This window comes from Hyla sarda, chromosome 1 (genome assembly GCF_029499605.1).
Source record: "Hyla sarda isolate aHylSar1 chromosome 1, aHylSar1.hap1, whole genome shotgun sequence".
NCBI lineage: Eukaryota > Metazoa > Chordata > Amphibia > Anura > Hylidae > Hyla > Hyla sarda.
Genome location: NC_079189.1, coordinates 253,216,965 through 253,232,221, shown reverse-complemented (window position 1 = coordinate 253,232,221; position 15,257 = coordinate 253,216,965). Strand labels below are relative to the sequence as shown.

The 15,257-nt window shown below is 42.7% G+C and overlaps 1 protein-coding gene across 2 annotated transcripts; it reads right to left on the bottom strand.

Moving 5' to 3' along the window:
• Window positions 1–1,734: 1,734 nt before the first annotated feature.
• Window positions 1,735–14,068, bottom strand: MED11 (mediator complex subunit 11). Of its 2 annotated transcripts, none has more exons than XM_056570894.1 (4): window positions 13,920–14,068; window positions 11,856–11,975; window positions 6,969–7,099; window positions 1,735–2,183 (listed from the first exon to the last, which is right to left on the bottom strand). In XM_056570894.1, the coding sequence occupies exons 2-4, from the start codon at window positions 11,938–11,940 to the stop codon at window positions 2,043–2,045; spliced, it is 357 nt and encodes a 118-aa protein (XP_056426869.1). In that variant the 5' UTR covers window positions 11,941–11,975; window positions 13,920–14,068; the 3' UTR covers window positions 1,735–2,042. The 2 variants fall into 2 exon arrangements, with proteins under 2 accessions (XP_056426869.1, XP_056426876.1); XM_056570901.1 differs by lacking the exon at window positions 13,920–14,068 and adding an exon at window positions 12,168–12,191.
• Window positions 14,069–15,257: the final 1,189 nt, after the last annotated feature.

Sequence of the window (15,257 nt, the reverse complement as noted above, 5' to 3'; positions counted from 1 at the left end):
AAAGGGCAGGCCCAAAAGATGCCAAAAATCCGCTCTGGCAGCACCACAGCGATGACAGGCATCAGAGCGACCCATTCTAAGCAACCTGAGAGGGGTGACATAACTGTAATGGATAATATTCAATTGAATCAGTTTGTTATTAACCACTGGTGACACCAGCATGTGTGAGGAGAAAACCACTTGCCAAATATCCCTAGACGTGATAGCTACTCTTTAAGTTAAGGGTACCAATAATTTTGTCCAGCCCATTTTTGGAGTATGGTGTGACATTATGTCCAATTTGCTTTTTTTCCTCCCTTTTTGGTTTAGTTCCAATACACACAAAAGTGAATAAACATGTGTATAGCAAAACATGTGTTACTGCAATCCTTTTCTGTGAGAAATACTTCATTTTCTTGAAAAATTTAATGGGTGCCAACATTAACGGCCATGACTGTATGTGTAACATACGGCCGGCAGAGGCGAGTAGTGTTGCTATGCATCACTCCTTACACTCCATGGGCCGGGCGCTGAAAAACGGGCCGTGAAAAACTGCCACAGGCTACAAAATTTCCACACACCAGCAAAAATGGCAGAAAAACTACCAAAATGCAGGAAAACAGCTGTGGTGTTTTTTTTTTTTGGTGACAAAAAAAAAAAGTGGAAACCTAGCCTCAAGCATTTAATACTGCGCTACACAAAAGGTTAGTACATAAAATGAGGATGCTGTGACTAGGGAAAGATATACACATAAATGGGTTAGCAACTGGCTTAGTTATAGGAAGCAGAGGGTGGATATTAATGGATCAGACTCTGGTTGGGTCCCAGTTGCAAGTGGGTACCAGGGGGATAAGTACTGGGTCCACTTTTCAATATGTTATAATGGTATTACAGAGCAGAATTTCAATATTTGCAAATAACACTAAACTTGGTAAGGTAATCACCAGGGGTTGGGAAGTTTTATGTGGATAAATGTAAGGTTATGTACTTGGGCTGAAGGGATGTTTCAAAAGAGGCATAGAGGCTTGTGACAAGGACACATGAGGAGATTTATTAAAACGTGTGCAGTAGAAAAGTTGACCAGTTGGCAATAGCAACCAAATTGCCCAAATTTTTAAAAAGCATCTGATTGGTTGCTATGGGCAACTACTCAACGTTTCCTTTGCACAGATTTTGATAAATCTTCCCTATAGTTTTTCATCTGTATAAATCATTAGTCAGCCCCCATATGGAATATTGTATGTATTGGGACCCTGTATATAAGAAGAATATGGCTGAACTGGAGCGGGTACAGAGGAGGATGACAAAGATGAATATGATATGGGAGGATTACAGGACCAAGACAGATCATCAAGCTTGGGGTTATTTAGTTTAAAGAAAAGCTGTTTTAGGGGTGTTTTGATCACAATGTACAAATATATAAATGGACAGTACAGTGATCTTTATAGTTTTTTTTTTTAAATATACCTAGGCTGGTAACCATGACATTTAGCACACCATGTTGAGTAATGTACATGGAGGCCTCTTGATTCTTCCTCTACCGCAGGTGTCGTGGAAGACAAAGATCAGGCAGTCAGATTTCAACTGCCCAATCTTTGGGTAGATAATCCACCATCTGAAGTATGACAACAGTTTATCCCCCCCCCCCCCCCTTCTATTCAAAACATATGCATATAGCCAACAGGCACTCTTAGGCTTAACCCTCTGGTCTCCAATGCTGGTATATACCATGATGGAAAAAACAACCCCATCTATAACAATAGCTGAATATTCATTCCCTTGGAGACATTTTATTATGTTTATCATAAAGGTGATCTTTACAAATGATCAAATTAATTTTAGTAACAAATTAACAAATCTACGTTTAAACTTTTTCCCTTGAACAGTTGTAGATAACAAAAAAAAAATCACAAATAATGCCTGAAATGCAAAAAATTACAATTCGTAAGATTGCAAAGTCTTTTTTCGTGTCTTGAAGAACACTGATTTCTTAGTATATAAGCAAATAGTTTGAGAACTCCGATTTAGTTCCCTATACACAAAATTTTTTTTTTTAATGAAGATCAAGGCTGCTCCAACATCTGCTCACATGTTCTACACAGTTCTGCTAGCTTCACTCGAGCATAGTCAATTCTGTTGAGTGCCATTGTTCCATCCTTGCGTGCGCTGTAACTGGAACCTTCATGGGGCTGTCCTGTAGCTACCTGCAAGAGAATACATAACAGAAGAACTCTGCTTATTGGTGTTTACTACTGATATCGACTGGTTAGTGCAGTGTAAGAGGGCTAGACTTTAAAAGACAAGGCTTCCCCATTCACACCACCCATAGAGTCAGGGAGACTCATTAAAGAAGCAATCTGATTGGTTGCTATGGGCAACTAGTCAACTTTTCCTCTGCACAGGTTTTGATAAATCTATTTTTCCATTTTTTGTTTTCCCCATAGTAGATTTCTTTTGAGTTTTCCCTCATATCTATGAATGTGTTTTATACATGTCAAGAAATATTGGTGATTTTCATTTATTTAATCTCTCTGTTAGAAGTGAACAATCAGTTAAAGAAATGCCAAAAACAGGGTTAAATGGGTTATCCGGCTTTATTCTCTTAAATGGGCACTGTCATGAAATAAAAAAATGTATATGTTGTAGTACTTAAGTACTACAACATATCTCTAATATACTTTAATTTAAAAAAGTGATTTTAAACCAGTTTAAAATCACTTTTAAATTCGGCCACTAGGGGTCGCCCTCCTAGTGGCCGAATGCATTCGGCAGTGACGTCACTACAGAATTTCGACTCATTTCAGCCTGACAAATGAGTCGAAATTCAGTCACTGCGGTGCTCGCTCCCGCCTGTCAATCAAACAGGCGAGAGCAAGCACGCTGATAGCTGGGGCTGCGCGCATTGGCCAGCTCGACTGGCCTCGCGCGTGGCCCCGCCCCCGTTACCCTGTCCGAAGGCAGCGCGTGCACTCATTGCTGTGCTGATTCTCCGGATGGGTAAGTCTGATCTGAGGTCTTATACTTTATACAACTCCCAGCATGACCATACAGTCATTAGCTTTCAGGGCATGCTGGGAGTTGTAGTTTTGCAGCAGCTTGAGGCACCCTGATTACACGAGTGTTTCTCAAACAGTGTGCCTCCAGCTGCTGAAAAACTACAACTCCCAGCATGCCCTGACAGCTGTATGGGCATACTGGAAGTTGTAGTTTTTCAATGTGCACGGCAGGCCGGCGATGCTCCTCTACTCCTCCTCCCTGGATAGCACATGCACAGCTAAACAGGGAGGAGGAGACCCCAGAGCTGCCTGCCGTGCTATTGGCAGATCATCTATGCAGCGCTCCCGACAGGAGCGCTGCATAGACGATGTGAGGGCGGAAGCAAGCGCCCAGCAAGGCGTCAGTGACGTCGTGCCTGTTGGGAAGCGCTGCTTCCTGCCCTGCATTATAGGGCAGATTGAGAAGCACTAAATCTGCTCTAATAACGTGATTTAAAAAATGTTTGAAGCCAGGTAGGGGGTTAGGGCTAGATTACTACTAGGTAGGGACATATTAGATTATATATTACTTGGTGGGAGCTACCCTTTAACTCCTTAAGGACTCAGCCCATTTTGGCCTTAAGGACTCAGACAATTTAATTTTTACGTTTTCATTTTTTCCTCCTCGCCTTCTAAAAATCATAACTCTTTTATATTTTCATCCACAGACTAGTATGAGGGCTTGTTTTTTGCGCGACCAGTTGTCCTTTGTAATGACATCACTCATTATATCATAAAATGTATGGCGCAACCAAAAAACACTATTTTTGTGGGAAAATTAAAACGAAAAACGCAATTTTGCTAATTTTGGAAGGTTTCATTTTCACGCCGTACAATTTATGGTAAAAATGACGTGTGTTCTTTATTCTGAGCGTCAATACAATTAAAATGATACCCATTATTATATACTTTAATATTATTGTTGCGCTTAAAAAAAATCACAAACTTTTTAACCAAATTAGTACGTTTATAATCCCTTTATTTTGATGACCTCTATCTTTTTTATTTTTCCGTATAAGCAGCGGTATGGGGGCTTATTTTTTGCGCCATGATCTGTACTTTTTTTTGATACCACATTTGCATATAAAAAACTTTTAATACATTTTTTATAATTTTTTTTTTAATAAAATGTATTAAAAAAGTAGGAATTTTGGACTTTTTTTTTTTTTTCGTTCACGCCGTTCACCGTACGGGATCATTAACATTTTATTTTAATAGTTCGGACATTTACGCACGCGGCGATACCAAATATGTCTATAACAAAAAATGATTTACGCTTTTTGGGGGTAAAATAGGAAAAAACGGACGTTTTACTTTTTTTATTGGGGGAGGGGATTTTTCACTTTTTTTTTACTTTTACATTTTTTTACATTTTTTTTTTACACTTGAATAGTCCCCATAGGGGATTATTCATAGCAATACCATGATTGCTAATACTGATCTGTTCTATGTATAGGACATAGAACAGATCAGTGTTTTCGGTGATCTTCTGCTCTGGTCTGCTCGATCGCAGACCAGAGCAGGAGACGCCGGGAGCCGGACGGAGGAAGGAGAGGGGACCTCCGTGTGGCGTTATGAATGATCGGATCCCCGCAGCAGCGCTGCGGGCGACCCGATCATTCATTCAAATCGCGCACTGCCGCAGATGCCGGGATCTGTATTGATCCCGGCACCTGAGGGGTTAATGGCGGACGCCCGCGAGATCGCGGGCGTCGGCCATTGCCGGCGGGTCCCTGGCTGCGATCAGCAGCCGGGATCAGCCGCGCATGACACGGGCATCGCTCCAATGCCCGCGGTTATGCACAGGACGTAAATGTACGTCCTGGTGCGTTAAGTACCACCTCACCAGGACGTACATTTACGTCCTGCGTCCTTAAGGGGTTAAGGATGTCATGTATGTCCTGCACCCACTTCCACAGTATAATGTGCACTTAGGACCTAATGCAGAACATCGCTGTTGAGGCTGAGGTCCCGCATTAACCCTTTAGATACCACGATCAATAAGACCCTTCTCTAATAAAAGTTAGTGTCATCTCCTTTTCCCAATAAAATAAAATATAAACATACGTAAATGTCCGAACTATTAAAATATAAAATGTAAAATATGTGTAGCTCACTTAGGATAAAATAAATAATGTGCTTGAGGTTAAAGGTGTTGCCTTCACCCAAAAGGCCTAATGTAATATGTAGAAATTATAAATATAAAATATTTATGTGAACCAGTCCTCAAAAGCACAGGGGAGAGAAAAAGGAAAAGACTAGTGGAGATGGGATCCAAGAAATGGTCTTTATTATATAAAAAGGATATATATGATCATATATATCCTTTTTATATAATAAAGACCATTTCTTGGATCCCATCTCCACTAGTCTTTTCCTTTTTCTCTCCCCTGTGCTTTTGAGGACTGGTTCACATAAATATTTTATATTTATAATTTCTACATATTAAAATATAAAATTAAATTAAACTGCAAAGTCAATGCGTAAACATAAAAAAAATATCAAACTCCAGAACTACATATTTTTTGGTCACTTCATATACCAAAAAATGAGCCCTCATACATCTCAGTATACAGAAAAATAAGAGTTAAAGGGGTCAGAAGACGACTATTTTAAGCATACTCCTTTCAATAATTAGGTAGTAAAACAAAACCTATATAAATTAGGTATCTTTTTAACTGTATGGACCTACATAATAATGATAACATGCCATTTTTACCGAAAAGTGCACTGCATAGAAACGGAAGCCTCCAAAAGTTGTACAAAGTTTTTTCAATTTCAACCCAAATTTTTTTTTGTTTTATTGTAGATTCGGTGGTAAAATGAGTGACGTTATAATAAAGTACAATTCGTGGCACAAAAAAAAGCAAGCCATCATATGGGTCTGTAGGTGGAAAATTAAAAGCACTGTGGCCCCTGGCAACCAGGAAGATGACCTCACCAGAGGTATCGGGGGAGTGGCAAGGAGGAAATTTCAGATGTTAGGTTTTAAGGCCGGTGAAGTGAAAAACTGTGTTCCGTAGCCGAATGTGACCCCTTCTCAGTGCTGAGGATAAGGGGTTAGGGAGCTGTCTGTAAAGCAGAAAAGTGTGTCCCTGTGCAGAGGGTCACATTCTGCTACAGGGACACAGTTTTCTTCATTACACCAGCAACCTGGCCAGATTTTTTAAATAAAAAGTTTCACATCGAATAACCCTTTTAACAATTTCATAAATCACAAACTGTTAAAATAAAGAAAACCACCCACATTTTAGAAAAATAGCTGAAAGTGACAACTTGAGCTGAAAAAGAGAAATTTTAGCACACATTAAAGGGGTTCTCCGGTGCTTACACATCTTATCCCCTATCCAAAGGATAGGGGATAAGATGCTGATTGCAGGAGTCCCGCCGTTGGGGACCCCCGTGATCTTGCACGCGGCACCGAGTTTGTAATCAGTCCCCGAAGCGTGTTCGCTCCGGGTCTGATTACGGGCGACACGGGCCAGCGGCGTGTGACGTCACGCCTCCGCCCCCGTGTGAAGTCATGCTCCGCCCCTCAATGCAAGCCTATGGGAGGGAGCGTGACAGCTATCACGCCCCCTCCCGTAGACTTGCATTGAGGGGCGGAGCGTGATGTCACACGGGGGCGGAGGCGTGATGTCACACGCCGCTGGCCTGGTGGTCGTCCGTAATCAGACCCGGAGCAAACACGCTCCGGGGACTGATTACAAACGGAGTGCCGCGTGCAAGATCCCGGGGGTCCCCAGCGGCGGGACTCCCGTGATCAGGCATCTTATCCCCTATCCCTTGGATAGGGGAGAAGATGTGTAAGCACTGGAGAACCCCTTTAATAGAGTGAAATGCATTCCCCATACTTTTTTTTACCTAAATTTGAACAGAACTCCAATAGTAAATGAGGGCCAATTGCGGCTGTGATTTAAATCTTAAGATAATTAAAGCGCTTTTTAAAGATACCTGTGTGAGATAACGGATTTGTCCTGAGAGTTCAGATTCAACCTTCTGCATGGAGGTGGCGAACTGAGTGGCATGTCTGTCTAGAAGGCGTTCATTTGGCTTCTCTTTGGAGAGCTCTAATATAACATTCCCTGCAACAAGTAAAAAAGAACAAAGATTTGCATTTTCACTGGCATTAAGGCTTAATGCACAAAAGCATAGACAATTTGAGCAAAACAACCAAGATTTTATATTCTCCAAGAATGAAATACTATTGTAAAGAATTATATTTAGATCCCTGAAAAAGGAATTATTACAACTCCAAATGCATACTTTCCTGCAAGATGCTTGCACACGATTGGATACTGGATTAAAGTGTGGACAAGCTTAAGGTTATATATCTTCCTTCAGAATAATGTATTTATGTAGCATATTGATCCAGGGATCTGTCTGAATATCAACAGGGGACTATATAGTCAACTCTAAGGATGTTCTTTCCTTCTTCTGAACCAAATGGTTTTTTGGGTATAGAAGGTTAAACTTCATGAAATACCTTATACATTACAGCAACAAAACAAAAACATCAGTGGGCCCTGACTAGCACAGAGTCCTGCCCATTTTGCTACAGTGACAAACTTGAATTCAAATAGACTTCATTTTTAACTTTTGATCAACACAACATCCATAGCAAGTGCAAAAAAGCTGTGACACAAGAAACAATGAGAACAAAAAAGTTGACATCTGTTGGATGCATAATATTCACCGCTTGAGGCAATACTTGGTACAAACACCTTTCTTTGCATTTACAGTCGCAAGTCTTTTGTGGTATCTCTCTACCAGCTTTTTCTTGACGATCGGTCAGATTTACACAGTAAGCAAAAAGGTACAAATGATCCTTCAAAAGTCAATTTCAGTTTTCAACTTGCAGTGGTAACAGATTTATCAAGTGCAAATGTTGCATAAAAAGTCAAAAATCCCTCCACAACATGGTAAATCTACACCAGCCGAGACCTAGCTTACAATATTGTCTTTAAAAAGCACTAAAAAAGAAAAAAAAAAATTTCGCAAGTGTGACTTTTTGTGCAAAAACACTAAGATAATACATCCTAGATCTGAATGGATGAACTGATCGCATGAAATACTTCCATCTTTACATAGTTGAATGTGCTGACAACATAATCACACAAAAATTATCAATGGAAATCAAATTGATCAACCCATGGAGGTCTGGATATGGAGTCACACTCAAAATCAAAATGGAAAACCACACTACAGGTTGATCCAATTTTGATGTAATGTCCTTAAAACAAGTCAAAATGAGGCTCAGTAGTGTGTGTGGCCTCCACGTGCCCGTATGACCTCCCTACAATGCCTGGGCATGCTCCTGATGAGGTGGTGGATGGTCTCATGAGGGATGTCCTCCCAGACCTGGACTTAAGCATCCGCCAACTTCTGGGCAGTCTGTGGTGCAACAAGGCATTTGGTGAATGGAGCGACACATGATGTCCCAGATGTGCTCAATCGGATTCAGGTCTGGGGAACGGGCGGGCCAGTCCATAGCATCAATGCCTTCCTCTTGCAGGAACTGCTGACACACTCCAGCCACATGAGGTCTAGTATTGTCTTGCATTAGGAGGAACCCAGGGCCAACCGCACCAGCATATGGTCTCACAAGGGGTCTGAGGTTCTCATCTTGGTACCTAATGGCAGTCAGGCTACCTCTGGCAAGCACATGGAGGGCTGTGCGGCCCCCAAAGAAATGCCACCCCACACCATTACTGACCCACCGCCAAACCGGTCTTGCTGGAGGATGTTGCAGGCAACAGAATGTTCTCCATGGCGTCTCCAGACTCTGTCACGTCTATCACGTGCTCAGTGTGAACCTGCTTTCATCTGTAAAGAGCACAGGGCATCAGTGGAGAATTTGCTTGTTGTTCTCTGGCAAATGCCAAACGTCCTGCACTGTGTACGGCTGTAAGCACAACCCCCGCCTGTGGATGTCGGGCCCTCATACCACCCTCATGGAGTCTGTTTCTGCCCATTGGAGTGGACACATGTACATTTGTGGCCTGCTGGAGGTCATTTTGCAGGGCTCTGGCAGTGGAGGTAGCAGTCCTGCTGCTGGGTTGTTGCCCTCCTACGGCCTCCTCCATGTCTCCTGAGGTACTGGCCTGTCTCCTGGTAGCGCCTCCATGCTGACAGACACAACAAATCTTGTTGCCATAGCTCACATTGATGTGCCATCCTGGATGAGCTGCACTACCTAAGCCACTTGTGTGGGTTGTAGACTCAGTCTCATGCTACCACTAGAGTGAAAGCACCGCCAGCATTCAAAAGTGACCAAAACATCAGCCAGGAAGCATAGGAACTGAGAAGTGGTCTGTGGTCACCACCTGCAATACTAATCCTGACCATGTACATCTAATTTTTATGTGTCGCACCTTTATTTTTTTGGACTTGTACAATATGAAAAATAAAACAGACAAAAGCGCAAAGGACATGTGCCGTTACTCCGATGGTACAGAGATAAATAGAAGCAGCAGTAAGGATAACCGCTCACCTGAGGGTGTTATGCTTAGAGCACAACACCTATTAGGGGAGATTTATCAAAACCTGTGCAGAGGAAAAGTTGCCCAGTTGCCCATAACAACCAATCAGATTATTTTTTTCATTTATAACAAGGCCTCTGCAAAATGAAAGAAGCGATCTGATTGGTTGCTATGGGCAACTGGGCAACTTTTCCTCTGCACAGGTTTTAATAAATCTCCCCCATTGATGCTTGTAACCCAATGATAAGGTGAGAAGTCGGGAAGCAGCCTGGATCCTACCCGTCTCTGTGTTCCACAGTAGCGGTCGGGGAAATCAGCGTTAGAAACTGCAAATTGCAGAGGATGAAAACTTGGACCCTCTTGGCGCTCACCCGATGAAAGAATTAGCCGTGGAGAACAGTGGATAAAATATTCAACATTACTTTAATCAGCGCTAAAGACTACGCGTTTCAAGGGGTGGGACCCACTCTTCGTCAGGTCATGGATGACCTGACGAAGAGGGGGTCCCACCCCTTGAAACGCGTAGTCTTTAGCGCTGATTAAAGTAATGTTGAATATTTTATCCACTGTCCTCCACGGCTAATTCTTTCATCGGGTGAGCGCCAAGAGGGTCCAAGTTTTCATCCTCTGCAATTTGCAGTTTCTAACGCTGACCTTTATTTTTTTATTACACTTTTAATTTAGCTCACTAGTCTGAATTCCTCTCAAAGGGAGGGGGCGTGGCCTCACTGTTAGGTCTCCGCCTCCTCCCTCAGTATGCTGTCTGCTCACATCTCCCCTAGCATTAGCAAAACTACAACTCCCAGCTTGTCCTCACTGACAGTAGCGGGACACAAGCTGACAGTGGGAGGATTTTTCCTCCAGCTCTGAGCCCTGTGCTGACAGCTGTCACTCAAGGAAGTGTGTCCATGACATAGGTGATGACGCATGGACACAGCAGGACTAGTATGTGTCCAAGCAGGCAGGGGGGGCAGTTGTTTCACAGTTTTTTTCAGTATGAAATACAGAAAATGTTGTAATGAAAACAATTGCAAAACCTATTGGTTATACATGGTTTACAATATATCAAAAGTTTTTGAATCTGACAGTGCCCATTTAAGCTCCCATTAACCCCTTAAGGATGCAGGGTTTTTCAGTTTTTGCACAACTTTTGCACAGTTTTTTCTCCTTACCTTTTAAAAATCATAACCCTTTCCTTTTTCCACCTAAAAATCCATATTATGGCTTATTTTTTGCATCACCAATTCTACTTTGCAGGGACAATAGTCATTTTACCCAAACATTCACAGCGAAACGGGAAAAAAAAATCATTGTGCAACAAAATCGAAGAAAAAACGCCATTTTGTAACTTTTGGGGGCTTCCGTTTCTATGCAGTGATATTTCGGTAAAAATGACACCTTATCTTTATTCTGTAGGTCCATACGGTTAAAATGATACCCCACTTATATAGGTTTCTTTTTGTCATACTTCTGGAAAAAATCATAACTACATGCAGGAAAATGTATACGTTTAAAAATGTCATCTTCTGACCCCTATAACTTTTTTATTTTTCCACGTACAGGGCGGTATGAGGACTAATTTTTTGTGCCGTGATCTGAAGTTTTTATCAGTACCATTTTTGTTTTGATCGGACTTTTTGATCACTTTTTATTCTTTTTTTAATGGTATAAAAAGTGACCAAAAATACGCTTTTTTGGACTTTGGAATTTTTTTTACATGTACGCCATTGACAGTGCGGTTTAATTAACAATATATTTTTATAGTTCGGACATTTACGCAGGCGGCGATACCACATGTTTATCTACAGTGTTTTATTTTTTTTTTGGGAAAAGGGGGGTGATTCAAACTTTTATTAGGAAAGGGGTTAAATGACATTTATTAACACTTTTTTTTTGCAGTGAAATAGCTCCCATAGGGACCTATAACACTGCACACACTGATCTCTCATGCTGATCACTGGCGTGTATTAACACGCCTGTGATCAGTGTTATCGGCGCTTGACTGCTCCTGCCTGGATCTCAGGCATGGAGCAGTCATTCGTCGATCGGACACCGAGGAGGCAGGTAAGGGCCCTCCCGGTGTCCTGTAGGCTGTTCGGGATGCCGCGATTTCACCGCGGCGGTCCTTAACAGCCCGACTGAACAGCCGGGTTACTTTCACTTTCACTTCAGACGCGGCGGTCAGCTTTGATCGCCGCGTCTGAAGGGTTAATACAGGGCATCACTGCGATCGGTGATGTCCTGTATTAGCCGCGGGTCCCGGCCGTTGATAGCCGCCGGGACCGACCTGATATGCCGCAGGGACACCGCGTGACATGTACGTCCTTCGTCGTTAAAGGGTTAAGTTCAACAAGTTTACCTGCATTTAATAAGATGGCCGCAATTTCTTTCTCGATCTCCTCTAGGATACGCAGTCTTTCATTTGCCAGGTTATAAGTAGCCATGGGTAGGAGAGATCTTACAAATACACCTTAATGACCTGTAGGACAGAAAAAAAATTTAGTGTAGCAGCAAAATAGATAAGATCTGTCCAAACTCCAGCATATGCCGCAAAATATTTTATGCAGAAACTGACCTAACAAATCTAAAACTATTAAGTTCAATGGGAAATTTAATATCTGCCAAAACCACAACATTATCCTTCCCTTACCCCATCTTCTATGATGCTTACGTGGAAACACTTCTCTGGTCCACTGGTTTTCTTTGTCCACCCGCAATATCTGACATCCAACTACTGCAGCCAATCAAAGGATGATAAGGCCACACAGAAAACACATCACTGGGGGAAGACAGGTGGATAAAAGACAGAAGTGGATCAGGGAAGTGTTGCCACTGCAGCACCGGGGAAAGAAGCAAAGTACTGTATAGTGTTATCCATGATCACCTGTTCCACAATTTGTTGCAGATTTGCTCCTGTGGATTTTTAAGGATTCTTCCAGCACTGCTTCAATAATAAGTCTGACATTTTAGGTGCTTTTTTCCCTTGTGCATTTAAAGGTTTTTTGGGTGGGATTTTATGACTGATGACATATCCTGTGAATAGGCCATCTAAGTTTCTGAAAACCCTTTTCCCACCCTCGTACAGCATAGGTATAGTATGCAGCAGATGTCCTGTTGTATACTATACTTGCAATCAGATGATCACAGCTTCAAGTCTCCTAAGGGGGTAAAAAACATTTTTCTAAAAAAAATTGTTACAAAAATAAAGTGTTAAATAAATAAATTCCCCTTTCCCAATAAAGTCCGTTCTTATCCCAAAGAATTATAAAAAAAAACACACATAATAGGTATCACCACATTGTTACCAATTTGTACTAAGGGTCTATTCACACATACAGTATCCTGTGCAGATTTTATGTGCAGGATTTCAAGCTGTGTTCAGTCAATTAGTTTACATTGAAATCTGCAGCAGAAAATCCTGCGCATCAAATATGCGCAGAATACTGTACGTGTGAATAGACCCTTAGGGTACATTCACACGTACAGTATCCTGCGTAGATTTGATGCGCAGGATTTTCTGCTGCAGATTTCAATGTAAACTAAATGACTGAACACAGCTTCTAATCTGCAGTTACAAATCCTGTGCATCAAATCTGTGCAGGATCCTGGATGTCCGCCATTAACCCCTCAGATGCCGTGATCAGTAGAAATCACGGCATCTGCGGCAATGCAAATGTTAAAATGGATGATCGGATCGCCCACAGCGCTGCTGCGGCGATCCGATCATCTGTAATGGCGGACGGAGGTCCCCTCACCTGCCTCTGTCCGTCTCCCGGCATCTCCTTCTCTGGTCTGAGATCGAGCAGACGAAAGCAGAAGATAGCCGATAATACTGATCAGTGCTATGTCCTATAGATAGCACTGAACAGTATTAGTAATCAGCTGATTGCTATAGATAGTCCCCTATGGGGACATAAAAAGTGTAAAAATAAAAGTTGAAAAAAAAAAAAGTAAAAAAAAAAAAAAAAGAAAAGGGAAAAATCCCCTCCCCCAATAGAAATTAAACTGTGTGTCTCCAGCTGTTGCAAAACTATAACTTCCAGCATGCCCAGACAGCACTTGGCGGTCCTTGCATGCTGGGAGTTGTAGTTTTGCAACAGCTGGAGACACAATGTTAAGAAAACATTGTCATAGGAGAAAGGCTCAGTAGCCCACTGAAGTATGTCATATGCTTATAGACTCGCAGTGGTCTCCAACCTGCGGACCTTCAGCTGTTGCAAAACTACAACTCCCAGCATGCCCGGACAGCCATAGGCTGTCCGGGCATGCTGGGATTTGTAGTTTTGCAACAGCTGGAGGTCCGCAGGTTGGAGACCACTGGAGGATATTACAGTCAACACTACCATACACTCTGATGCGCTATCACTGCAGAGCAATCTCCACATAACTACCACCCCCAGTCACCCAAACTCTTTTCACTAACCTCCAGAAGCCTTTCCATCAAATTGAAGGTACTCTGTAAACCCTCTGACACGACTTCCGCTTCCTTTAGACTGCGAGTACAAAGATGGCGGCGGCAACTGTCCCCGGGCATGACGAGACGCGAGACATGGACCCGGCATGGAAACAGCGAATCTGCCGGGAACTGAGGAGGCGTGATAAGGCGCAACTAGGAAACTACGGCAAGCTGGTGGAGTCATGTAATGTTCCCTACGGGCTGTACATTTCACACGGTGACAGGAGTGCACAAGGCAGAATTAATGGCTATTATTTCAGGGGGATGTAACGGCTGTCATGTCGTGAGGCGATTTTTAGGTATCTTATTAACCCCTTAAGGATGTAGGCATTCTTCTATTTAATGTTTTCCTCCTGGACATATGAGAACTTGTTTTATACACAACCCATTTATTTCACCATAAAATGTACGGCGAAGGTGAAACAAAACAATTCTGCTTATCATGGGAATGGGTTTACACTGATTCCCATAGGGTAAAACTGACGTTTATTTTATTCTATGGGGCAGTGCAAATACAGCAATTGGATGCCACAGGTGACTGCCATATTAGTGGCATTTGTTGGTTAAAGGGGTTGTCCTGACAGTATTTTTTATTTATTTCTTCTATAAGCGGATTACGCTGTATTGACTAATAGGCCTGCAACAAATCTGTGGCAGATTGTCCAGAGTAAATTCTAGAAGACTTGCAGCAGATTATATACGTGTGAATGTGCCTAAAAATGCCCAGGTTTACTGCTTACAATAAAGCCCTCCTTCTCCCCTGCTGCCTTTAGTCTAGCCGCTCCCAGGCTCTGGCACACTTCCTGGTGGCAGGGGTCAATACATCAGTTCTGCTCTGCCAATCACTCGCTGAGACAGGACACCACTTTAGCCAGTGATTGGCTGAGCTGCAATGTGACATATTGACACCTAGCACTAGAAAGAGGTGTGGGAGATAAGTATAGGTTTTTGTTTAAGGCTGGGTTCACACTACGATTTGTAACTACTGTTCCCGGATACGGCTGGGAGGAGGGGCGGGGCTTAATCGCGGCGCCCGCACTCAGCCGTATAGGGTAACCGTATTTAATGTATGTCTATGAGCCGACCGGAGTGAACTGCAGCCTCCGTTCGGCTGCGTTTTCGGCCGTATGCGGTTTCGACCACGTTTTTGCCTACGGTCGGGAAACCGCATACGGCTGAAAAAGCAGCCGGCCGAAGGCTGCAGTTCACTTCGGTCGGCTCTTAGACATACATTAAATACAATTCCCCTATACGGCTGAGTGCGGGTGCCGCGATTAAGCCCGGCCCCCCCTCCTCCCAGCCGTG